The following is a 26,708-nucleotide window of genomic DNA, read 5'->3' as shown; positions in this document are numbered from 1 at the left end:
CAGTGTAGCCAAACTTCAAGAGCTTAGTCTGCGTAGTTTATTATAGGGAAGGCTGAGAGTTGACTTTGTGGACAGAAAACAGTGGATATTAACTCAATCACTGAAACCAGTTATTGAGTGAAATAATGAGATATCCATTTTCCAGGACTATTCATATCTTCTGAAATGTTATGTGCTAGTCAAGTGCAAGTGAACAGCTCAGTGTAGGGAGAGAGAGGTGAATTTGAATGCCCAGGGTTCATCTGGATGTGATGCCATGTTTTCTTCTTGGTTTATATGGCATGATTCTCATCCAGACTTGGTTTTGTTGCAGTGGTGATTTGCATGATTCTTATATTTCGTCCTATCTCAGCTGTGTTTGTAACATCCTTTAGCTATTTTGGAATGAAATGCACTCTGTTATTGTAGGGTGGTGGTATTCATTTTCCATCTGTGACAACTTGATTGTGTAAATCCTGAGACGCGTTGGTGGCTTGTTTCAGCTCACTGTTGATATGATGAGTTATTTTGCACAGATTCCTGCTGGTGTTCCCTAGCAGCAAAAAGGCTGTCTTAAAGTGAATGGATGCACAAAAATGCAGTTGGATGTTAGAGCTGGACAGATATGCTCACAGCTGAAGATAAAAGCATCTAGAGTTGAAGTTCTAAATACCCAGACTGTAGGTGTATGTTGTCCTGAGACTTGATCCTCGAGGTGGAAGTTGGGGCCTTACATGGATTTCCCTAGTAGTCTTTCTTGGTGATGTTGACGTTCTTTATATCCATTTGCTTTTAATTTAATTTTAATGTTGTATTTACTCTAGGATCAAGTGGATCACTTGCTGGCTCTGAAGATCAAAGCCTGCTCTCTGAACTCCAAGCTTTCTGCCCAGGAAAAGAAGACCATCCTGGCTGACTTAGCAAATGAGAAGCCCCAAGTAAAGCTCCTGTACATCACTCCAGAGATGGCAGCTGCCTCTTCCTTCCAACCTACGCTGAACTCTCTGGTGTCCCGAAACCTCTTGTCCTACCTGATAATCGATGAAGCACACTGCGTCTCCCAGTGGGGACACGATTTCCGACCTGACTACCTACGGCTGGGTACCTTGCGCACTCGCATACCCAATACGCCATGTGTTGCCTTGACTGCCACTGCCACCAAGCAGGTCCAGGAGGACATTGTGGCAGCGCTTAAGCTAAAGCAGCCGCTTTCCACTTTTAAGACTCCTTGCTTCAGATCTAACTTGTTCTATGATGTGCAGTTCAAAGAGCTCTTGACTGATCCATACACCAACTTGAAGGATTTCTGTCTGAAGGCGCTTGAAGTGAAGAACACCACTGGGGTAGGTTTCACATTTGGAGAAGAAGGCTAAACTGAACAAAATCTACCTTAATGGTCACTGACCTTCCAGTGGTTGGTATGGCCCCGACAGGTCTGTGGTAGGGAAGGAGGAGGTCCCTGGAAGGAAAGCGCTCACGTATATTTTTTAGTTCCTCTAAAATAGGTAGAACGTGAAGGCTGTGTTCCTTTCAAAGGTGTCCTCAGAAAGGGGTTGGTCTAAAAGAAAATGGATTAGGAATATGCGACTAGCACTTCTGTCTTGGTTTGTCATGTCCCAGGTGATCACTGTATGTTTGATTGTGTTCTGCTCTTCTAGTGTGGCGAGGGTGAACAGAAGCATTTGGAGTGTTGTACTGAATTTCCTGTTTTAACACTAATTTCCAAAATAACTCTCAGCAACTCAGTTATAGCCTCTGCACCTGAGTTTATCTGTAAGGCAGAGAGAGACTGCTTCTTGCCTTGTGCCCTCTGGGAGAGGATTGGGGGGCCATATTTGGTCGATATTAGGCCTTGTAGGACTTGTAAGGAAACTCTTTATGTCTGATTTACTTCTGTGCTGCAACAGTATCTTTCAGTTGCTAGGGAATCAGCTTGGAGAAGAGATGAGCTTTAGGCATCCCTCCTGTCTCCACCATACTAATGACTGCAGCTTTGTTGATTGGCTTCAGACAGTGTCATGGACTTTCTCTCCTGTCTGCCCAGGTGTACTCCGGCTGTGGCATTGTGTACTGCAGGATGAGGGATGTCTGTGACCAGCTGGCTATTGAATTGAGCTACCGAGGAGTGAAAGCCAAGGCATATCATGCAGGTACTGGAAGCTGCATCTGTATCTCTCAGCAGTTGGTAGAACTGAACTGTACCACCTTTAAGGCCTGGGTTGGGGCTACCTAGAAAACAGCTTTCTAGGCACGGTCTGCAACGTGTCTCATGCTCACACGTCAGGTCTGTGAGGTAATTGTGGGGCCTTCAACAGAATGGAATTCCCTTCACTCCAGAACTGTTGGTTTTGTTGGATCTTGCATGGCCTAAATACAACTGCTTTTATCCCAGGAGGGATCTGAATTTTTCTCTTTGGAATAGAAACAGCTGGTGCAGACATCTGCTTGATCACAGGCCAGTTTAAACATGGGCAGAGAGGAGTGTGTACATCAGTCTGTTTTAGTGAGGGGGTTGGCTTGCAATGGGGGAATGGAGGAGGAAGAAAATAATCTTGTTTCTTTTCTTTTTTTCTTTTTTTGTTGTTGTTGTTGTTTCTTTCCCTCCCTCTTTTTCCCTTCCCAGGACTCAAGGCAGCTGACAGGACTTCAATCCAGAATGAATGGATGGAGGAGAAGATCCCAGTTATTGTTGCAACCATCAGTTTTGGAATGGGAGTAGACAAAGCAAACGTCAGGTGTGTGAGGCTGTGTTGTGCACCACCGTAACCTGAAACCTGAGCAGTGGGAAGGGAAAACCTCAGTCTTTCTGTTACCTGATACATCTGACTAAAATGCCTGATGAACACCTGCTAAAACCCACAAAAACAGAGCTGGAGTTTTTTTATCTTAGAAGCAGCAAAAACAAACCTGGAAGGGTTTTGTAAAGAAATTAAAAACAAAGCACCAGAGCTGCTCTTTGCCAGTCATCTTCAAAACCAAGAAAATTGGAGGAATGTTTGTTTCTTTCCACACCCTCCAGGGTTCCAAAAAGAGCCATCTCGATGCAATCACAGCTGTCCCTTTCACTTCTCTTAGTGCAATAGTTGCTGTTAAAAAGCAGTGGGAAGAAAATCTACACCTAAAATAATTCATACACCCTCTACTAAAATAGTCAGAGCCAGCTTTTTTTAGAGATCTCCTTTTGCAATGCAATGGGGAAAAAATAGCAGTTCACAAATGGCAATAACCATATAAAAAATACAGCTCCAGTCCAAGGACAGAAACTTTGCACATGTTTTCAGTTGCTGTTCCTCTGGGACTTCTAATTGTCACCATAATTGCTCTGTGTTAGAATTCCTGACCGCAATATAGCTGTGCTGAGTTAGTATTGCGAGCTGTGATCACTTAATAGAGGGATAACTCAGGTGCAGCGCACACAACACCCCACACAGACCTACTCTTTACTCTAAAATCCACATAAAGCAATTGCTCTGGACACTGGGAGAGGGGCAGGACAACATTGAGACAATTACATCTGTTCACAACTGTGCCATCCTTCTGTCTGTGTCACTGTGCTGACAGATAACAGGATCCCATAGCAATGACAGACTATTTTACTGCTTGATGTATGTTACCCAACAGAGAAATGAGAAGTCTCCTAGGATAGCAGCATGAATTAATGACCTGCTGAAATGGCTCTGCCCTGTTCAGTCCAGTGGTCATTAAAAAAGGCAGAGAGTAACTGAAATGCATAGGCTGATTGAGAGTGAAATATAGATGAAACATGCTTGTAGTCTGGTTAGTTTCCAAGGAATGGAGTTAAAATGACTCTTTACAGGATGTTTTTTAATAGTTTAAAGGACATTATAACCGAGTCTAGGCAACAAGGCACTACTGCTTAGCCTTTGCTCTATATTGGCAGAGTTCTGAGTATTCATGCATATGTTATCAAGTAAGATCAGGTCTGACAAGTTCTAGAGGTGACTTTTCTGGACAGGAGGAAAAACAGAGGTGTTGTCTCTTTTTCTGATGGAATTTGCTCCTCTCTCTTCACTGCTAATTCAGTTTTGCTTGCAATTATTTATCAATTCCTTCAGTAAACTTCCTGATGGGGAATAAATGTGTAGGGTTCTGATGCTTCCTGCCTGGCCTCTTCCTGGAGTGTTTGTGTTTGAAGAAACATGTTTGCTTGCTTTTGTCATTTAATCTTTTGCCACACCCATATGCATCATATCTGCCTCTGGGACACGCTAGTTTTGAGGCAGACTGGTATTTAAAACATTGGCAGCGCTACTGTACTGTAAAACCCTCTCAACACAGGTATAAGCTGAATTCCTGAATATTCAGGTACAAGGTTGAAAGCAGTCTTGCAGTGGTGTGAAAACCTTCCTTCAGAGATTACATATAGTTTAGTAATTCATAGTCATTTGCTGGCTAGGAAGGATGCCTTCATCTACAAGTGAGCTTGGTGAGACAGAATTTACCATGCAGACTTTGTTGGCAAAGAAGTGTCTTTTTAAAATAGAGTATTTCAAATTATGTTCTGTAATGTTCAAATTGTGTTCCACAAAATAAATAGGGCTTTTTTATTAATGCTGTATTTCATGGTAAAATCTCCCAAACTCCTTAATGTCCTTATTCTCACTCTTCATAGCTGTACAGTTTTACACATGTTTGGGATATTCATGTGCCCATTCATTTCCATCCATTTGGGGTGACATCCTGCTGACATGTTGTTCAGACGCATTTGTTTTCTTACAGCTCTGCTGCTGTCCTTGTGTCTCGTGTTAAGAGGACTTAAATTTGTGTGCAGAATCCCTTGCTCTGCTAAGTCCTCTGTCTTTTATGTTTTTGCTGCCCTATTTTTTTACTGTTGTTGATGTCCATGAACAACACCATCATGCATGCAGTGATCTGAGAAACCTGCAGCCTTATGTTTCCTGTTGCCTTATCACATGCAGATTTGTTGCCCATTGGAATATTGCTAAGTCAATGGCTGGATATTACCAAGAGTCTGGCAGAGCTGGGAGAGATGGGAAGCCATCTTGCTGCCGCCTCTATTACTCAAGAAATGACCGGGATCAAGTCAGCTTCCTGATTAAGAAGGAGCTCTCTAACATCCAGGTAATATCTGCAGAATAGTATCAACCTGCTAGATATGCTGCCTTTGCTCTGATCTGATTTGCCTCTTGCCTGCAGTGACCTCTGAATATGAAAAGATGACATGAGTTTTTCTGGGTTTAGAGCTGTCTGTAACCCTGTTTCAAGGGATAGCAGAAGGGAGTGAAGCAGGAAGGGAAAGGGCTGCCAGACCCAGGTCCAGCTCTAGGCATGGGTGAGCAGAAGTGTGGAGCAGACACAGGGTGGTGTCTATACCTGTTTGCCATATTGATCAGAAGGGCTGGATTTGGTCATCGCTAGAGTTACTTTATCTGTTTATATTTAAATTGAAGACTATAGTTATTGTCCCCATCTACTTTCAGGAAAAAAAAGGCACCTTAAAAGAATCTGACAAAGCTGTGATGACAGCTTTTGATGCTATTGTGAACTTCTGCGAGGAGCTGGGGTGAGTGCACTTCTTTAAACACTGTTTAACATTGGGTAATGGGAAACCATGCCCTATCCCTTCCAAGGCACTGCTATGGCTGAGATCTTGCATGTTCAGGAAAAAGAAAATACTGAATGAATTGCCTGATATTTTGCTGTCTGGACTGAGGAAGGTATCCCTGAGACATCTCTCACTCACTCCCACCTCTGAGTTAACTGAGATGTTGGTCTTGGAGCCTGACCAAGTGACATGGTGATGTCAAACTATAACTCCTCTGGCTATGAATTTTACTATGTTCTGTCTTTGGTGATGGGTTGACTTAGTTGCATTTGCATTTGTTTTGACTCTTTCCTCCTTCACATCATCTCTCTTCTAAGGAGACAGACAGCCTAATCAGCATGGGATGGAAGCATTTAGATTTAATGTTTCTCTGAATCTCAGGGGCTCCACTCTGAAAAGTACTAGGTATCCATGATTCTCCTTGACCTTAGAAGGAGCTGATGGTGCTTAGAATGTTTCAGAAACAGGCCCAAATTATGAATGTGTCCAATCTAAATACAGACTAGCAACCACAACGTGCATTGTTCAGGTTTAGTTCATGACTTGTAAGCTGTAATTGTACTAATTGCTATTCTATGCTGGATAAGACATGAAAGCTATAATGTTGCCAGTAAGAGAGCAGTATGTGTTCACTAACTGAAAATCATCAACATGTGTCTTGCTTTCAAGTCTGCATTTTGTTTCATTTTTCACACCTATGTCTAAGGCAGCTTTTTCAATGTGAATATAACATGTGCTGCTTTTCTGATGCCTTGGTGAGCATGTTCTCTCCTTGTGGTCATGTTTGGTAAACAAATCCTGTTTTTATGGGGTTGCTCTAGGAAAGTCTTGCTTGTACTGAAGTATGGCACAACACTGAGTCCTGGGACACTTGAAGGAGCACTTCTTTGCCCAAGGTCAAGTTGATTCTAGGAAGTAGCTGCTAGGAGGCTTCTTGCTATAAGAGTTTGATCCACTTACTTGGCTAAGCAGCTCAGCTCCTCCTGGTGTGTGTTACCAGCTCACAGCAAGAGTGGCCAGATGGCTGTTTGTGTCTGGGTTTTGTGTAATCTGAGAGGCAGCTGTATCTATCTGGTTACATGCTAACTTCAGAAAACCTTGTCTTTGGTATCTATTTCACCTTGATTCCTAAGCTGGTTATCAGTAGAGTTAGTCATGACAGTCATTTCTTGGAGTGGACACTAGTACCATAAGAACTGGGCTGGGATCACTGAACTAACCTTGCACAAACTAGAAGTAGTCACAGGACATTCCAGGCTGGTGTCCCAGTGAGGGCATGAGTTAGGGTCCATGTAACCATCTTACAGCATCTCCCACTTCATGCATGCTGTAAAGAGCCTGACTGCTATCTGAAGTGAGGACCTTCTCTAGAGCTGCACTGCAGCAGTGATGCAATAACTGAGCAAGGACAGAGAGAACACATTCTCCTTTGCTCAGATGAATATTAATGGAAATAGGATTTCACTGGGTACATGAGAGAGATTTCTGTAAGGGAATATCACTGACCTAATTAGAAATCACATGTCTCCCATACTTTTTGCTCCCTCCCCCAGCTTGGTACATTCTTCCTACTGTATAACATGCCATATGCATCCCAGAGTCGCATATTGCGGCACCATTGACTGGCTTCCCGGCTCATAACTGTACAGGAGACCAAGATGCTATGTAAAGGAACACCACATTGCATTTCTTTTCTATAGTTTGAATTAATACAGTTCTATTCACTGTCCAAACACTGAAACTCTGACCTTGCAATGTTCTAAATAAGAACAAATAAAGACAGACTTGTATACTAGCAAGCAAGTTTTTGCATAGTATATTTAGGCTATTGTCAAGAGTATGACAGGAGAACAATGGTATAAGCTGCTTTTAGAGAGTGGGTTTAGACAAAGCTTTTGCTGGTCAGAGTTTCCTGTTGCCCATTTGCAAGATGGAAAAAAACCCCCATGTAACTGCAGCAGCAGAAGACATCTTTATCAGTTTTAGGTGGTAGCTGGCCATTTGACACATCTAACCAGTGGTTTTGCTTGAAAGATTAAAATCAGGCAGAGATGAGTTGACTTTGGTATTTGGCTAGTCATGCAGTTCCTGAATACAGATAGCTTTATGTACTGAGTTTGCTGTGGACTTGCAGAACAACTTGCGGGCATTGGTACATTGCTCTTGATGCAGGAAAGTTGCATGGGGAGAAATAACCACCCAGGGAGAGAAGATGAAAAAGCTTTCTAGGAGCAACACAATCAGGTTGTAGCTGGGCTGATTCTTGCTCAGCTGCAGGGCTCCAAGTACTGCATCTCAGCATCGCTGCCTATGCACCACTCTGTGCCTTGGAGATGAGCAGCACCCAAAGATGGCAGCAAATAAGAGGAGAGCAACAAAAACAAGACAGAAGGTGCCAATCACCACTAGCCCTCCAAGAGCCCAATCACTTGTTACAATCAATCTCTTTAGGTCTTCCAGAACTGAGGATGCCTCTTGTACTGATGACATGCTGGCTTCCACCCTGCTGGAGGTAGACAAGAACAATATCAGATGTTGGTGTATCCTCTCTATGCTCTGAGCCACAGTCCCAAAACCAGTATAGGCATGCATGCTGTCTGTGCCTGCAGGCATCCCTCTTCCAAAAGGGGGAGTCACCCTTCATAGAAATGGGAGCATAAACCAGAAAGAAAGATAGCTGAGGCCAGTTTCACAATCAGATCTACAGAGATGTAAAGAGGAAAGCTTCTGGCTTTACAAGATTTTGGCAGTTGAGATTTATTTTAATCAGAGTTTATCAATATTTTAAATAATATAATATAGTGTCTCTCCCAGCATGTTCAGTATGAACTCTTCATCTCTGTCAACTGTACAGCCTATACATGAAAGACAAGTATTCAGTGGGAGAACTTGCTTGATACCATTGGAAAGATCTCTAAAAGGAGTTGGGCACTTAAACTCTGAGAACACACTGGAGATTAAATGAACACTTATTTAAAAACAAACAAACAAAACCCTCTACCAACAATAAGCAAAGATCTTCATGTACAACTTGTTGCTCCCATAGAGCTTAGAATAGTCTAGTTATGTGAAAAAGGTCTCCTGTTAACAGAGTTTGCTTCAGTAACGCTTTTTGTTACTCTGGAAGCATAAGTTTTCTTCCTGTGAAGTACTTAGGTCCAGCAATAATTTAAACTGGGATCTCAGTGGGTTCTACACACTTGCTCTTTCACTGATACTTTGCATAATGACTTGGCTAGCAGCTTTCTAAAGAACATCCAGCATCTCTTTGCGAGCATCTTGTGGTTTTACTAAAGCTTCCTTGCTTCTCAAGGGAAAGGATGGATTATATCTCACTCTTTGTCTCAAATGACTGTACAGACATAATGCAAAAGGAAGAGATCTTTGTTATTTTTGAAAATTTGTTTGACTTGCTGCCCGTTATGTCTGTATCCTTAATATTGTAAGGAAGAGGATTAGTGATGTAAAGTGTGTTTCATCCCCAGCAAGTCACATTTGACTAGGAGCACAAGCTCACACTTCAGTTCACTGAAGTTTTTGTTTCTTTCTCAGCAGCCAGATATATTCAATTCATGCTTTGTGTTCTGGAATGATGGCAGATCACCATGCCCAGTCTCTAACCAACAGGCATACAGGACAAGAAAGCCATTCTGGATAGCTTCCTTTGCCTTTAAAAAGGAGGCAGCCTTAGATACTAGTTCTGTAGACCCAAAGGCAGAAACCCTGTGTGACTGTGCACCCTATAAAGTTCCTGTCTCTTTTGCTAACTGCACTTAATCCCCTGAAGTAGGAGAGGTGTATGCGATTTTACAAATACCTGAAGCCGTTGTGTTTGTAGTAGAGGTTTCTTCTGGTGCCTCCTCTGCACCCCCTCCAAGAGATCTTGGCCTGTGGTGAGGAACCCCCTTACTGTACCTAGAGACTTGTAGAGCTAGTGTGGAAGTCGCCTGTTTGTACTGCAGTAAATGATTAACAGCTGACTTTCCTGCAAAGGTGTGGCTAACCTAATCAAAGGCCTTGAGCCTAGTTAAAAAGACCTAGCTCAGCTGTCACTCAGACATTTCTTCCTCTCCATGGCTTTATCCACTCATGCACCTGTTCCAGTGCTTGTAAAGGCCCACTATGTCCTCTGACTGGGGAAAGCTGCAGGTTGCGGTGGAGAGAAGAGGGCTTTGTTTCCTGGATCTGTATTGTAAGCTCCATTAGGAGACTGCTATATCTAAAATGAGATTGTGAACATGACTGCCCTGCAGTCCAAACTTCATTGTGACAGTTTAGGTAGATAACCTCATTACAGAGCCTTGTACTGCTGCTAGGTGCAATAAAACTGACTTCCTGTTGCTTTCCTAACTGAAGAAGACCAGAGGGATGGTGCTGGAGAGAGGTGGGAGGGGAGAAGTGTGGTGTGTGAGACTGCATGCGTGTAAAAGGAAACTTGTTTTTCACAAGCTAAGCAAATCACTTTGAAGCCAGAGGGATGATGTTACAGAATAGAAGCTATTCCATTAAGTCGTCAGTAGAACTTCAACCGCTTCTGCTGGAGAGGCTGGCCTCACTGTCTCTTTTAGGGTCCTCAGGGAAATAAACTATTTCAACACTTGCATCATCAGGACTGAAGTAACTGTATTCACTTGCAGTTCCTTCTAGGCTCATTCAGGCTTTCACAACATGTACAGAAGTTGCTGTGTTGGAAGCAGTCTCGCCTTAGTCTGTGCTCTTCTGAATCTCCCTCTGCTTTTTGAAAGAGAGAGGATCCATCCTCACTAGTGCCCAGGGCGTTCCAGGTCCTTTTATGGGGGTCATGATTGAAGCCAACAACACAAAAGCTTGTGTGAGTGGTGAGCAGGGACCCAAGACTGGCATGTTTCTAGTCAAGAGAAACTGAAGAGCTGTGTAAGCTGGGGATTTGCTAGGCATCTTGCAGGCCAACCTGATCTGTTGCATGCAGGAAGGCAGCAGACCCCACCCAGCCCAGGCAAGCAATTGGCATATCTAAATACCAAGTATAGGAATAGTTCAGCTGAGTACAATGGCACAAAATCGTACAAAGCAGAACATTAGGCCTGTGAGGTCCAGGTAAGTATGTAGAAATTGGTCCAGGGATCCCTCCTCTATGTGGTGGCTGCTCCTCTGCTCCAAAAAGCCACCTGAATTCTTTAGACAATTGCTTAATTTTCTCTCCTCTTTTTTTTAACAGTGCTGTGTTTATTCTCTGCTTCTAATTCAGGAACTTACAGTGGCAGAGATAAGACAGGAGCCATTTCTCTTGTCCCCCTGCCTGGTATCTGTCAGTGGTTTAACTTGTTACACCACTGGGAAACATGTATTTGTAGCTTTTCCTGTTGAGATAAGGCCTGGCAGCTTGTTCCTACTGACAGCAACCTGTCAGTCGTTGGTATGTTTCCAGCCCGCTGAGCTTCCTCCTGACTGTTAGCACAGACTGGTTCCATGCTGCTGAAACATTTCTCAATGGGATTCTGTTAATTCCTGTAGCTGGCACTGTCTAGCACAGGCTAGGAAAGAAAATAAGCTCTGTTCTTTCACAGATCTTGTGACTTAACTTAGATACAGAAACGTCTGTTGAGTCTGTCCACTGCAAAAGAGGTTCTGAGACTTCCTATGTCGCCTTGATTGTCACTTGTTTGTAAGTGAAATGAGCAAAGACATATCTGACAGAGAGGTTAGTACGACACATCTCTGAATGTTGATTAGAGTAAACTGATGCCATGCTTGAGCTTATCCTACCCTAACATATTGGTTGGGAGTGAAAGCTTTGGGACAGCATAATAAAGACCAGTGCTTTGTTAGTCTTAGTGTAACTGTGCATGCAGTAGCTCATACCAGTGCAGTCTTCTGTTGGCAGTTGTCAAGTTGGGGCTCAAATATTTACTTTCTAAGGAACATCCCCATCTTCTGCTGGAAAGTTTTTCTTTTTATTAATTTAAAAGTAACATTGGTAGTTTGAGGAAAATTTTTTTTCCTAATTATTAAGAAAATTAATATTCTCTGTGTTGACTATTCTCTGTGTCGCTGGTTGCAGATATATTCCAATGTGCAGCAGTACAAAAATGCAAAATACCTAAATCTAGTTTCTTTGCAAAAATTAAAATGCATTAAATAAATGAGAAGCTACTGATGTAATGTGCTTTTTACTAATTTGGGTGCAGGCATCAGAGAAAAGAGGTTTCTTTACAAAGTTTTCATTTTTTTTGTCCTTTCTGAAGTGTAAAAATATTTAAAAGCCCACTGTTACAAACTGGACGATTCTTTTCTCTCTAGCTAGATGTTGGCTCGGTATATACATGTGTAATCCCTTTGACTCCTCTACACTTAGCAGTTGGAATACAAGGGTAGAAGATGACTTATCTATACGCATGCAACTTTTTATACCTTCTCATAAAGGTAGTTGGTTTCACATTTGGGGCTGAAAGACCAGTGGCTTACAGTGTTACGTGCAGTATGATGGTCTTCTGCTTGGCTGTCCCAGTTATGAAAGTCGTGGCCTGCGCCATAGCCTTGTACTTTCATAAATCCCTGTCTGAAGTTCACTGAAGTGTAAACCAAACGTACACAGTGGCTGCAGCATGGAAAAGGGATTTATTTGCACTTGTTAACTTAAGCCATACAGCCCATTCTTGGCTCTGTTTTGTCACAATGCCTGCTGTCAGCTGCTGCATGTATACCCTGAAGTGACGGTTACCATACTGTATGTCAGTCCTCTGAAATGCCTTTGTGTATGCTAATAATCATACCTTAGGCATAATGTTTGTGTCCACTAAAATAAACTGCACACAGTGCAGGGAGTCAGGCATACAGGTTCCTCAAGTAAGGATAGAGATTTGTTCATCTCCTGTAACTCCCATGCTCTGTAAGGACCATTTACCTGCAATAAGCAGAAGAGCAGAACCACACAGGGGTGGGGGGGGAGCACGTTTAGCAGCAGCATTATCAAATTAAGCTGTAGCATTGGTGAGTTTTTCCCTTCTGCCTTCATCTTTCTGTTTACAAAGGGTATTGCACATGGTCTGATTTTTCTCTTTGGCACTTTCACATCATTGTATCACCGATGAAATAAAGCAGGGAGCATTTGTTACCAGCTGTACTCAGAGCCTCAGCTGGCATGTCTGGATCAGAAGACCCACGATTTGCTTTCAGGAGATATCTCAGCTAAACGTGTCTGTTGTAGGTGGCTTTAAAGAGAGCAGGTTTGGGCTTGATCCAAGATGTACTGGGCATGTGGACCTCCCAGTGATGTCAGTGGGTTCTGCTAGTGCCCAGCATCATCCTTCTGGATTAACCACTTGTGAAGAGAGTGGGTGCTGCCTAGCATGTGGCAGCGTATGTATTCTCTGCTTTGGTCTGTGGCTCCATGCTCACAAAGGGAATCCTTGGCTGGCCCAGCTGCAGGGCTGTCATTGGGAAAGCGTGTCTGTTTTCTCAGCAGCATGTGTCCATGTACCCCCACCCAACCCCAGAAGAGGGAGACAGTGATGGTAAAGTAGCGTTACCTTTCTGGTCACGCCACGGAGCCCAGCAGTGGCTGTCACAGAAAGAAGGAATTCCATGCTGTGATTTCTGGTCCTCTGAGTCATATTAATTAATATTGTTATTGCCATTTTCAGTGAGCTAGTGTAGAAAGTCATTCCCATAGGACTGAATCATGATGTCCATGCATGTCCTTGATAGTAGGTTTTATCACCTCTTGTTGCATTTCATGAATGGGCAATTGGGCGGACTTGGATCTTCCTACGTCTGTGGTCAGGACGTCCATCGCAGCTACAACAGCTATAGCAGCAGCAACTGCAGGCAATGATCATGAGCAGCAGAACAGTAACTGGGAAGAGCAAAGGATATTGCTTCATGACATAGGAGCAATCACTGGAGAGTAACCCTCTGTCTCCTACAAGTTGCTTGGTGAGCAGCTGAATGAACAAAGCCTGGTTTCTTGCTGATCCCCCCCCCCCTCCCCATATCCCCACCTCCCTCCTCCTAAGTTCCTGCTCGCTTGTATTAGTTATCCATTTAATGTGGACAATCATTACGGGATATTTCATGATCTTAAGAGCTATGTACCAAACCGTGTGGGGGCATATCTTTACCTGCCTAATAGGCTGATGTTTTGGAGATGACACGCAGCAACTAAGTAGAGCTGTGCACCTGGAAAGGATGGAGATCCACCTCTCCCCATAGTTGTGTCAGAAGCAATTTGAGGGAAGTTAGTTAGACAAACTGGGAGTTGCATTTCTGAAGAGTGCATGCAGTGTACCCTTTAATGAGGATAGATATCTGTGCCTGGGTTGGCTTTATTCTTTCTACTGTATTTAGCTTGAGAAAATAGATACTTCAAACACAGAGTTTTGTTTCGCAAAGCAGTAGGCTAACTTATTGTTATTCTACACTAGACATAATGGTTGGTGTTGTGAGGGATATGTTTGTTTATCTGGAACAGAAAAGGATGACATGTTTAATCCTGCAAAATGCATAAGAGTGCGTGAACATCCACGTGTGTGTGCACGTGTTCCTTAAAAGTCTGGAGCTGGGCTACCAGGTTACCGGACTTGTGGGGAACCAGGTGTACGTATGAAAAAAATAAAGCAGCAGCTGTCTTTCTGAATTCCAGCCCAGGGAGGAGTGTCCAGGCTGAATACACACCCTTCCTTTTGGCTGGGAGCAAAAGGTAAGTGCAAAAAGGAAATGCCTCCGCCTCTTTGAGGGGGAGGGCCTGCCTGCCTGCCTTCCTGCGTGTTTTCCCATTGTCTAAACAAACTTCATCCCACTTGATCAAGCAGCTCTTTGTTATTCCTTCCATGCCATCCCCACACAGAGCAGCAGGAGGGATCTTGCCATTACCAGAGGAGAATAAATAGGCTCATCTGAAGCATACTGGCTTCCACTGAACTAAGCACAGAAGTGACACTCTGAGTCTCAGACTTTAAGTGTCTTCTGCGGCAGTGAGATGCCCTAACACCATTTGTCGTGAACTATCTCCTATGCATCAGAACATTGCAGCAGCTGTGGGTTGGTTAAAATACTGCTGTTTAAACTAATGCTTAAATCTGAGAGCTTTCAGGAAAGTTATACTGTTGCCTATCGTGCTCTGCATGCACATAGAGATACACACTGACTATTAAAAAATTACCTAGAAATTAAACTGGGCCTCAGAGCACAGCCTGGAAAACAACAGCCAGCAACACCAACCCACCAACAAAGACTATGGAGCAAGCTGCCCCCTTAGAAGAGAAGAAACATTCTGACACCCCTTTGCCTCCACCGATAAACTCACCAATAAACAGAAGAACCACACAAAAGGACACAATCTCCACTGGGTCAGCCTTGGGCAGTTTCTGGAGCTTAAGGAGAAACTTCTCACCAATGGTTTGCATTTCCTTCAGAAAACCTTCAGAAGACATTCTGGCTCAACCTCTCCAGGCTTTATGCTGTAGAAGAACCAAATAGAGAATAAACCTTTTCACTGACTAATGCTAGGAAGCTGCCAGCCTTCTTATAAAGCTGGTGATCACAAGGAAAACAAGTTTATCTGGTCTCAGTCCTTGTTCCCAGTAGCTAAGGTGGAGGACTATTATTGTCTACGTGTTCTGGCGCTGTTTTAGTTTCAAAATCTGGCTTTGAGGGTGCTTTTGTCAGCTGCACTGTTGAGCAAAGGTGAAACGGTGTTTCTTCTAAAAGGACACTTATTTCAGCAGGCATAGAGTTAGACTGGACAGTGTCTGCCCTTGGCTTTCACCCAATGAAAGTAATTATTTTTCTTCCAGTTGTGCTAACTTGTCCTTCCAGAAGGAAATGCAATTCTAACTCGACTTGAATTCCAAATGCTGAACTCCAGTGGAACATAGTTTTCAGTTGTTTTTGCTGAGTAACACAAAGTAGACCCCTTTGAAGACTTACTGCACTTTCAGCTACAGAAAGCCCCTCCAAAAACTAAAGCGCTGACTTCAACGCTTCACTACAATACATTAATAATGTTTTTATCAACCAGTTTTACTGAATGGTGATATTAAGAGCTAAAGTCTGTTTTCGCTGGGAACAGCTAGATGCTTTTCAAGTTCTTACAGGTGACTGCAAGTTTCATATGGTAAGCTAAATGTAGCGCTTTTTCCTTCTAAGCCACAGTCTGTTCTAATGGAGCAATATATGAATTGAACAGTGGATGTCCACTCATCACTGCTGGTGATTAGCAAAGCAAAAGCCCCTGGATCTCTCAGGGAGATACCTCCCTTTGTGGAGCTAATCCCTCCTGCCTTGCTCACTAATCTTACACCTTCTTTATTCTCAGAAAGAATGATCGCCGGGAACTATTGTTACTGAAAATATTATTAGTTTAGTCAAAGTTAGGTGCCTCAGTTTTGCCACCAATATTTGCTGTTCTCTTTCCCTGTGAGCAAAATTTTGGAAGGCATTGCAACAAACAAGCTTGCATGAGAGCTATGCAAGTTCAAATTTTGCTTCAGTCAGTAACTGGAATAAGATATTGTTGAGAAATATCCATAGTTTCACCTAAAACAAGTGTTTGGACAGGTCAACACTTGGATGGATTATAACATGTCATTGTTATATCAGAATGTACTAGCTTGCGTGTGTTGTAATAGTCAACACTGGTTTATGGGACTTGAACATTGCAATTTAATATCCTAGTCTTGGTGATAACACAACGCCAAGTGACCAAGACAGTACTTCCAGAATAAGCCAGCTTGTTCATTACTGCACATCTGGTTTGGTTACTCAAACAAATGGATGCTTGGAGTTCAGTTTTTCTAAACACACTGAGGACGGAGAGACCTTGGCTGTTTCTTTGCATGCTGGGCTTAAATACTACAGTGCCAAGTTAAATTACATTTTGTATGTTTATGCAATTCAAAAAGGGTTTTCTTTGTTCTTTTAAATCCAAGCTAAGGAATAAAAATCGGAACCAGCTGGCTTCCTAGGGATGAGCGTGGATGGAAAATCTACATCTGCAGAAAGATCTCTGTGCAACTTAGCAGGGAGGCATAGCTGTGGCCTTTTGACCTGAAAAGGTCACTTTTGAGACTAGGGTTAAATAGTTCTTTCTGGATGATTGCTGTACCCCAAGTGAGCTGCTCCAGAAATGGCTGCTTTATCCTTTGCACAGTGCTGCGGGATTCTGTGTCAGCAGTTTCCAGTTTTCTTTCCACTCCAAGAGATGGTGGTGCCGGCAGAGGTGAAGTGATTTGTGTTTTTTGCTCTTGGCTCTAGAAGAAAATTTTTTTTAACAAAGATAAGTATTTCTGGCTCTAACATTCTGAAAATGTTTTTTCCCTTTGGGGGTGTTTCTGCCTGCCCAGAAGCTCTCCTAGTAAGGAATCTGCTGTAACCTTTCGTACCATGCTTTGGGCTGCACCAGAGGGAGCAAGTATAAGAGCCAGGCTTCTGAAGTTTGGGTATACAGTGTAAAATTACTGATTAGGATTGTAGAACTCCACGTGGATTAGCAAAGTGCCTAGCCTAAAATGATAAGAGCTTGTCGTCTCAGTAATGGACATTCCTCTGCCCCAAGGTACCTGATCCAGAGCTAAGTGAAGGAGTTTTTATTCTAAAACTTGCAAGGAATGTTGCTTGTTTACCTTGGTTTGAACTTCTTCAGGGACGAAGTTTGATGTTGGTGGTGCAGTCTCCAACCTACCCATGAGGAAGCAAATGTTTTTCTGCTTGACTGCACTTCTGACTGCAGACTGGTTCCAAGGGCTCTTGCTGCTTTGGGATTTCTGCTTGTGGAGCGTAGCAGAAGGGTGAAGAATAAATCACTTCTTAAAAAAAAAAAAAAGTAAAACTCTCCCAAGAAGCTAGTTATATTCATGGACTTTTGTATCTTGCATTCTACTTGTGATGTACAGTCTTTGGTCAGGACTAGTTTTGATTGTGATCTTTTTCCAATTGATTTCTGCAGAACGAAGATCTTCCCTAGAGAATAGCATAAGGGTAAGGCTAGTGCTGTGTGACTTAAACAAGTTGTCTTATGCATCTGCCTTATCTTCCTCATGTACAGCACAACAGTGATGACATTACTTAAAAACTTCAGAGTGGAAAGAATTAATAAGAATTAATTATTTTTTTTTTATTATACTGTGTTCAAGTAAGCTCCCAGTCACCAACAGTAGTAAAGGCCAGGTGATGCAGGATATTTGGTTGAAGCAGTAACTGTAATGATTACTATTAAAACAGGCAAGTCTTGAGAGATTTGAAACTTAAAGTTGTAGGTCTTAACTGACAGCTTACTTTCTAAGACTGGAGTGTTGTTCTAGAGCCTAGAACAGCCACCCAAGTTGGTACCTCACAGATTCTGTGGGGTTTGGAGCAAACATAATGGTCTGCCAGTGTTTTTCTCAACTGAGAATTTCTCCTTGCTCATTGTCCTTCCTCAAAACTGCATCCACTGAGGATGGGAACCCTCCAGAGCAGAGGAGACATGGCCATTAGGGCAGCAAAGCTGATGGAACTGGTTACAGAAGAAATGCTGAATGACCACAGTGCAATGTAGTCTTCATAACGCATTGTCAGACTAATGTCATAAACTTTTGCTCCATAGCTGTAGCTAGAGATCATATGAAGTGAAAATAGGGCGAAGAGAGGCAAGATGAGAAACTCGCATAGAAAAGAAAGTGAACACGATGCTGATGTCTTGTGACAGGCAGTTTGGAAGTTCCTGCTGGGGTGGGGTGGCAGCCTGAAATTCATGGTTTCATCTGTTTCCTCTTCTGGCTGCTGTTTAAAAAATAACTCATCTATCCAGTATTGCCAGTGGGACTAGATCATCACATCTTTCTGCCCTCCTCTATGTTAGAAGGCCTGGCAGGGGAGGGAATAAAACAAATCTTTTAATTTGGGTTGGTTTGTTTTTGAGAAAAAAAGGCCGAATCTGCCACGTGCCATGAGTTGTTAGCCCTGGTTGAAAAGAGAGAGCACAGTAATAATGCAGGGGAATGCCTAACATCTGCAGGTGTGCTGCTCAGCTGCAAGGATTAGATGATCCTTTAAAACCAAAGAAGCATGTCCTATGTTTAGGGCTTATGTAGATTTAGATTCCCAGAAAGTGCTAATACTTATTTTTAATGCAGATTCATCTTGCTGTGCCCACTGAATAAAGCTGTAAAAATTGCCATAATAGCACTGAAATTATCTTTCTGAACTGTTTTAATGGACTTATGCCATACTGAAGCACTCAAAGAAGTTGGCTGCTCAGCCCTTTTGAGAATAAAGCTATTAAAAGGCCTCAATCTAGACATTCAAGAGAAAAGCCTTGGTCAGGGTTTCTTTCAGCCCCCAGGGTTTCTGGCTGTGTGTGGTAGCTTCCAGGCTTCAAGCAAGAAAAAGAGCTTTGGGATGACCGTGTAAAGTGGGGTCCCACATCTCTCTGTGTGCCTTAAACTAGTCAAGTTGCTGTAAGTATTTTGGAATTGATGTAAATTGATCTGAGTTTTTTGGTCTGTCTTTGGTCTGGAAAGCTGTATCCTATCTGTGTGTCTACACAGGTGCATCAAAGGTTGAACTGTAGGGAGTGGGTGAGCTTAAATTTACTGCTGAGGAATGAGACACTTGTTTAGTCATAACCCTGGTAGCATTTGAGCAGCCTGTTTCAATGCAAAGAACATGAATTTGAGTTTGTGGTTTAGCCCCAGGACTGGAAGTTAGTAAATGCAGGCAGTCTTCCTGGCCTGCCAGTGATGCTTACTGGTTGTGTGACTTTGGATAAGTCATCCCATCCCTCTGTTGGGTGACTTCATCTCTGCAAAGCAGCAGAACATGTAACCACCATCAGAGGTTTGTTTGCTAATTGTTGTGTGTCAAAGTATCTAACATGCTCTGAAATCTTTACACAGAAAGACAGTAAGTCCCTGGTTTTGTTGCAGTTACAAAATGAAATGGCCTTTGCTTGCTAACTGCTTGTTACACTTCAGGCACTGAGCCCATTTAGGATGAAAGTAGATGAAAGCATGGCTTCTGCTCTTGGTTGCTCCTTACCCAGTCACGGTCCACAGGGTTGGTTTCTCTGGACATGACCTCCCGATCCATTGGTTTTACTGTGCTCCCTCTGAGAATCTTTGCTTGTGTGGACTTGTTGCTACAGTAATCTAAGAATGGAGACTATGCTTGGGGGGGAATCTGTTGGTGCCCTGAAGCTGCCAATGCCTCTAGTCCTAATACAGCAAGTCCCAGTGAAGGTGAGTTTGATATCCTCTGCTGTGCCCGCTGCCCTGATCAGCAGTGCTCCAGAGACCTTACAAAGTAGGACTTCCCTGATGTGCCCAAGCAAGCAGAATGCCAGGGCAACATTCTCATTGCAACGTTAACTTTTTCCCAAGACTGTGGCTGTGGAGAAGCAAATACTTTGTGTTGTTCTTACTCAGACAAGTCAAATAAGTTGGCTGAAATTGGACCAATACAGGGATGGCAAGCCTGTATGGATTGTGGTAGCTTATTTGGTGGGAAATCTTAGAAGGCAATCCCAGCCTCATGGAAGGAGAGTGCTGAGCAGCTGAAGGGGAGGGGATGCTTTTAATTCTGGTCTAAAAGTTTAAAATAAACTCTGATGTATTTGGCTACTTTCTTAAGAACATGAAGGCTTGGCCAGTTTCTAAGCCTACCAGCTTTGTTCTTGGTTCCTGAAACGTACTTCTGATTTTGTATGGATAAGGTCTGCAATGCTTCCTGTCCTAAAACAGTGCTGGGCTGCGAGGTGTTGTTACAGTTTAGATGCATTTTGGCAGAACACATAATAATTCCTGTACATTCCTGTTTATTGTTCTAAGTTTGTAATGTACTTCTGAGATGAAAAGGGCTATAGAAATGTAGTTGTGTTATCAGTTCATGGTTTTCCCTCATAATTGTTAATGCAATGTTTGCTGCCATTACTGTAGTTAACCAGCCATGTGAATGTTAACTATAGTTCACAGACAAGCCCTTTTTTTCTAAAACAGGAGTGAACGGAGCCAGACAGACCTATAATTCATTCCCAAGCAGATTAAAATAGTTTCTAGTATCAAGAGAATTCAGCTTTTTAACAGCACACACCCAAACTGGTAAATTGCAGCTCAATGCATGGGAGAAAAGCTTTGACTTTGCCAGCTGGTCTGGAAAAGAAGGCCACGCATTCTTCCATATTATAAAGCTGCCCTGACTGGGTAGCCATTTGGCTGGAATACCCTGTCATCTCCACCACCCACTATTTGGAGATTGGTTTTGAGGCAGCACCATAAATGTTCCTTCCCTCCCCTACAACCTAATATTAGATTAATATAAAAAGGCACTGAATTCCCTGCAATAGCAGTTTGAGAAGCTGAGGTACCCAGTAGGGCATTGAGCTGAGAGTCTTTACACCTCTGGTAGAACACGCTGGTTTTCTCCAGTCCATCCCACAAACAAGTCCACAAAACCCCATGAGATAATTCCTCACAACTAGTCCCATTTTTAAGAAGTGGAGAAACCAAAGCACAGAGCCATCCAGTGAAAGGAAAAGGTCAATTTTAAAAATAAACCTGTAGCTCTTCTACAAGAGAACTTTTTTTAGGGTTGCTGATGCTTGAATCTAGCCTGAAAGTCTATTCTAATATTAGCAAAATAACCATTTCCCAGGAAGCTGACAGAGGTAGCTGTGAAAGCCTTGTAAACAGTTATTTCAAAAACATCCTGGGATCTATCAGTAGCTTGGTGTTTGAAGTAAGGTAGCTGGAGCCCACTCAGAGTGCTGGAAACACCTTCTCCATCTTTTCAGCCACCTCTGTGTCCTGTCCTTGACTGGTCTTAGACCTGCAGGTCTCAGAAATGACATGCACTTTTGAGTTTTTTGAAATATGCTGGTCTAATCCTAGTAAAGATGTTACTTGGCTGTAGGAACTCAAAACTGAAGGCCATAACAGCTGCTTCCTCAGACAAAGCTGTTTTGAACCGTATCAGCTGTGGTTGCACAGGGTAGTGGTGAGAGCCTGCATGGAGGCGAGGGGTGGGTGCTGCTCTCCTCACCCAGCTCTCTCACAGTCTCTTATAGTCCCTGCGTCCGGTGTGCAGCTCTGCTCACAGGCCCACTGCAGGCTGTACGGGTCAGGGGGTTGTCTTACAGAAAGGATCTGCTCTATCAAACTTGGTTTATTTTGTACCTCCATTCCCATAACTGCTTTTGCATTGCAGTCAGGCTAAGAGGCCCGTGCACTCTGACAGCTGTAACACAAGCCATGTCCTTCTTCTTTTATCCAGACATGTGTTTCATATTGCTTATTCCTCCCCCCCCCCCCCGCATATGTACAACACTGCTTTGGCTGGACAAGCCCCCAGCCAAACCCATTAAGATTTTCTCTTGGCGAGAAAAACTTGGCGTGTTTAGCTAACTCCCTCCCTCCCCTGCCCTTCTCCCCTCGCTCCTCCCGCCTTCCTTTTTTTTTTCCCCCCCTAAACTTTGTTTTTCCTGTACTTTATTTGAGAAACCATCTTAACTGCAACAAACAACTTAGAGACCCTTCATTAGCAGGGTGGAAACTTCCCTCCATCCCCTTTGAACCTAGGGCTAGACTGGAGGTGTGTGTGTCTTAACTACTAGATCTTGTCACACAGCCAGTTCCAATTCAGCGTTTGTACAACACGAAGGTCAGAAAGACCTGCCCTCCCTTCCACATTAATGGGAACGGAGAGAAGTGGAAATACCTGATCCTTAACATTCCTCCCTACAGGCATGTGTAGGATAGGGAAGACACCCTTCTGTGAAAATTGGCATTCTGCCTCACTCCCTACCTGTTTGTAAACAGCTGACTGCCCATGCACCTCCTGGAAGAGGCAAGGAGTCCCAGCTCAGTGCTAGGAGCTGCAAGAGCTTCCAAGTAATCAGCTTCAGATGGCAGAAAATGAGGGCTTATATGGTCAGTCTCCTTGCCAGCCCCCTTCCCACACCCAGCAGCAAATGGAGATGGGAGTACAGGTTGTGGGACATCTCTCTATGTAAAACCAAGGCTTACAATGGGTAATTTAATGTATTTGGGGGATCCTTTTCGTCTTCCTTCCCTTCTCACTGCATTCAGACCTGACAGTCTTGTTACTGTAAGCCATAGACCATGTATGTTATGTATGTGTTCTCTCAGAGCAGTGGTTTCTCATGCTGTTTTGAATAGTAAACCAGCATCTGTGCCTGATAGGCTAGTTGATTTTTTTTTTTTAAATGCTCTTGTTAGAAGCTGTGTAAAATCTTTCCATTTATTTCTATTGGACACAGATGCTTAACTTGCGCAGTATGTTAGTTCCCTGACCAGGGTTTGTTTTCAAGCTGTTTGCTTCAGGATTTGGGGGATAAAACTTAGCTCCAGCTGGGAGGGGCTCTGGAGAAATGCTGTGGCTGGGACCCACTTGATTTCACATGTCCTTGCCTGTGCCGGCAGCTACTCGCTAATGGCACATACACTACTTGTACAGAGGAGCAGACCAGCTCTCTTGTCCACGCTAAGTGGACACACTGATATATCAAGTCATGACTGTGGAAAGTGCCCTGTGCTAGACCTGCTTATCAGCTAAGGTCACATTCCGTAACAGCAAAATGAGCAGACAGCCTTTCTAATAAGCAAAGAAGTTGCTTACCCCTGCTCCGACTGTCAAAGCAATGCAAGACTGCAGGCTGGATCCTTTTGTTAGCAGTACGGCTGCAGCGCAGCTTTCTGCAGTCCTGTTAAAAGCTTTTCTCTCGCCACCTTTGCTCCTGAGTGTCCCTTGCAAACAAATTCAGGCTAGCAAGCTCTGCTCAATGGCTGATTCTGCAGTTCACCATACAGAGAGCTACAAAAGCTCCAGCTACTTGCTAACTAGCTGAATGTTAAGGTGCTACGGTTGACCGAACACCAGCAATAGCTCAGCCTTACCCCAGCCGCGCCAGGAACTCTTCTCCTCTTGTTTTTCTTTCTGTCTTCTTAAACTTTCATGTCATCTCTCCCCTCATCCTGGCTTGCGTCTCGCTCCTCGCTCGGCTCCTCTCTGCTCTGCTGCTGACAGCCAGCTGTTGTCTCTGCCTTTTTTTTGTTATTGGTTGTCCTGGAGATACGAAGTTTCGTGTTACATGTGTGCCAGGGAGGGAGTGCGGGCGGCGGGGAGCCACCGCAGGCTGAGCCAGCCGCTGGTGCAAGCTCCGCCGAGCGCCCGAGTGCCAGCACTTGTTGCTCGCTTCCTCTGTGCATCTCCTCCTAGCAAGGTCTTTTCTGTTTTTCCTTTTAATTACAGCTTTTTCTGGAGTGGGACTTGAATTGATTCTCTCCTTGCGATAGTTTGGGTGTGTGTTAAAGCAATTAACTTTTCTTTATGCTGCCCACTTTCCTTCCGATTCCCCAGGGAAGGAGCTTTTCTCTTGTGTTCTTTGAAGGGGCTGAGCAAGAAATCGCAAGGACAGTGCAGCACGGTCTGCCACTGACAGGGGAGCAGGGATGATACTGAGGTGGTGAATTTGCTCTGTGCCCTTGGCCAAGTCATTTACTCTCTTGATGCCGTGCGTTTTGCTTCTTGTATCCTGGGGACAGCTGACACCCGCTGTCGTGTCTCAGAGGGTTGTTGAAGTTCAGCTGATACTACAAAGGATCCAGTCCTTCAGATGGGCAAAACTGTAATTCCTCATCAACCTCATAATTTGCTCTTCTGTTTGATAAAGCTCATTAAATAACTTTTGTTCAGCAACTGGCATCTATGTAAATAATTTGTCCTCATATGATTTTTGTCTTTTTAATGCTTTCATTTCTTGGCTTTATTCCAAGACTTGCTGGGGTTTTTTTGGAGAGCTCTTCTGATGAGGCTGTGTACCCTTCTTTGGCTCATATGAGGGAATGCTTTTTTCTGGTATATTTTGGGAGAGGCAGAGCTTCTTTTGGGATATGTGACTTTCCTTCTTCTCTGACAGTTCATCTGTTTCTGTTAATTGCAGGAATAGGGCTTCTGTTTTACCTGGTTTACAAAAGCAAGGAGTACCAAAAGGAGGCATGGTGCAGGCAGCCATGTGGTCAGTTTAGCACTTTCCTGAAATGTATTGCCACAGACAAAAACATGTTAATAAACCTGATTGTTATTTGCTCTTCATCCTATCCCATGATGTAAAACCAGGGTGGGATGTCTCAAATTAAATAATTATTTTGTTTAGACATTTTAAAGACCAGTGGTCAGCTCATACATACTCCTGTTGAAGGGTGGGAGAGGCAAATAATACAGTTGCACATTTAGAAGATGAAATAATTTTAGGACATGTATAATAATACAAACTATTAATTTATGTAAATTGGCTCTCCATCTTGTGGGCGTTAGTCAGGTGCTCGTGTGCCTCAGGAAGTTTTCCCATCACATGTCAATGCATAACCAACTATGTTTCAGGACCTCTTGTGTTCAGTTAAGCATTAATCCAGTGGTTACCCCCAGCATCCCTATTGGTACCTCTGGTTTTGGCCTTTTGACTCTAATTATAGAACTGCAATCCTAGTTCTGCAACTGAATTTCCGTTATGACCCAACTCAAGAACACAACTGGCTAAAGTGGGGCTGTGGCCCCGATTTGGGTAATTCTGCAGGAAGATACAGGCAGTTACAGGAGGCTGGATGGCAAAGGCTGGGCTTTACAAGCCTGATGGGTTAGAAACTAGAACCGCTCCAAATTCAGTGACTTCAGAGCTGATCTCTGCTTCCACCGAAGCCCTCCCTTGGGGCATCTCTCTTGTTTGCGTTAAGGGACAGAGGTGTGTGTGGATGTCCCTCCCCAGCATAAGCCTGCTGAGTAGGCTGTAGAAGTGAGGAGAGGGCTTGACCATTACTGTATGCCTTGGTTAACTCTAATACGGATTAGTGCATGTGAGAGAAGGAGACATGGACTAATGAGAATGCCTGCCTGTTTTCTTTTGGGGAAACAAAAAGCTGACTTGCAGCTCGCTGACATTTCTATAGTCACGTTGCATTGGCAGGACAGGCAGCACCAGTAGTTCTTTTGGAAAGGCAGGACAAGGGGATCGAATGTGTTGTCCCCGTCCCAGTCCCCCCACCCTTCCCCACCATGTGAAAGGAGCTCTTTGAGTGCAAGATGAGAGTGAGTCAGTGCGGCTCTGCAGGGGGATATAAAGCCAGCTTTGTAGTAGCCCTCTCTAGGCTTTCAGTGCCCTAGACCGTGCAGTGCAACGTTGCAGCCCTCCTTACCTGAGCAGCACCGGGTCCTTCGCGCTTCAACACATGCATTTCATTGCTCTGGCGACAGTAGTCTGTAACCTGCTGCTTTGCTGCTTCACTCGCTCTTCTGCTTGGTAAATTAAGCTCCCAGGCCGTGGGAAGGAGTGAGCCAGCTGCTGCTGTAGACCCTTGCAGGGTTGGTTTGTGATGGTTTGGTAGACATGCAGTTATGTTCCCCCCAGACACGCAAATGCATGCACACAAGTTAAGAAGCAAACTGCATTTATTAGATCTCTGGCAAGTTCAGACATGCCTTAAAGGGTTTATGGTAAGAATAAATGAAGTGCTCACTCTTACTTTTCCCCTCTGTGACCCACTTTTTGCAGATTAAGTTGGTAAGCCAACTAGGGCACTCCTTGGTAGAGAAGAAAAATCTCCACTTTGTTCTTCCTTGCAGTAAAATAATTCTCTTCTAAAAGAACTCTCATTGCTGCTTGGCTGCAGGGTTTGATCTCTAAATGCCTGATGAAGTAAGTGTTTCTGTGTACCCAGTATCAGCATTTTGATTAAGAGACAACTGACCACCTCTGCTGTGAAACCCAGATTTTAAAAAGCTTCTCTAAATTCTGCCTGATTTCTTAAAAAAAAAAAAGGAAGAAAAAAGTTAACCACCTGGTTCTTCTTTCTCTAGCAAAATCAGTGTCTTCACTGGTTTAAGTTAAGGAGCATTCTAGAAGAGAAATTACTTCCTGCCTGTATTGCTGATGAGCATATCTCTGTCACCAAGCTTTTTTTTACATATCCAAAAGCACTGGTGTCTGCCAGAAATCTTTTGAAGATTCCTGGAAGAATCTAATCATCTTCACATGGGTAGTTTGCTAAGGCTGGTAGAACTGGTTGTGAAATACTGTATGAGCAAATGGACTGGTTTTCATGGATGTAGGACTCTACCCAAACTTTGGCCGCATGTGTTAGTGGATCGAGACCCAGGCTGTATTATCTGAATAGTG

At 43.5% G+C, this 26,708-nt stretch overlaps 2 protein-coding genes across 14 annotated transcripts in view; one reads left to right on the top strand and one right to left on the bottom strand.

Moving 5' to 3' along the window:
* Positions 1-26,708, top strand: part of RECQL5 (RecQ like helicase 5) — a 40,035-nt gene that overhangs the window by 3,244 nt on the left and 10,083 nt on the right. For all 11 annotated transcript variants that reach the window (XM_072881065.1, XM_072881066.1, XM_072881062.1 and 8 more), the window contains exons 4-8: positions 804-1,322; positions 2,024-2,129; positions 2,603-2,714; positions 4,920-5,082; positions 5,442-5,524. In XM_072881065.1, the coding sequence (XP_072737166.1) occupies positions 804-1,322; positions 2,024-2,129; positions 2,603-2,714; positions 4,920-5,082; positions 5,442-5,524 (983 nt within the window). The remainder of the gene's footprint in view (positions 1-803; positions 1,323-2,023; positions 2,130-2,602; positions 2,715-4,919; positions 5,083-5,441; positions 5,525-26,708) is intronic.
* SMIM5 (small integral membrane protein 5) lies at positions 7,910-25,772 on the bottom strand. 3 transcript variants are annotated; one of them, XR_012045386.1, is made up of 4 exons: positions 23,434-23,746; positions 14,850-15,003; positions 13,075-13,400; positions 7,910-8,072 (listed from the first exon to the last, which is right to left on the bottom strand). XR_012045386.1 is itself a non-coding variant. In XM_072881171.1 (4 exons), exons 3-4 carry the CDS (start codon positions 14,974-14,976, stop codon positions 13,279-13,281), a joined length of 249 nt encoding a protein of 82 aa, XP_072737272.1. In that variant the 5' UTR covers positions 14,977-15,003; positions 23,434-23,602; positions 25,729-25,772; the 3' UTR covers positions 11,919-13,278. The 3 variants fall into 3 exon arrangements, 1 of the variants encoding a protein (XP_072737272.1); XR_012045385.1 differs by having other exon boundaries at positions 8,037-8,072; positions 12,450-13,400; XM_072881171.1 differs by lacking the exon at positions 7,910-8,072 and adding an exon at positions 25,729-25,772 and having other exon boundaries at positions 11,919-13,400; positions 23,434-23,602.

The sequence above is a fragment of the Ciconia boyciana genome, chromosome 16 (genome assembly GCF_034638445.1).
Source record: "Ciconia boyciana chromosome 16, ASM3463844v1, whole genome shotgun sequence".
Taxonomy (NCBI): Eukaryota; Metazoa; Chordata; class Aves; order Ciconiiformes; family Ciconiidae; genus Ciconia; species Ciconia boyciana.
The sequence above is the reverse complement of the archived record's forward strand: the minus strand, read 5'-3'. Positions and strand labels throughout refer to the sequence as shown.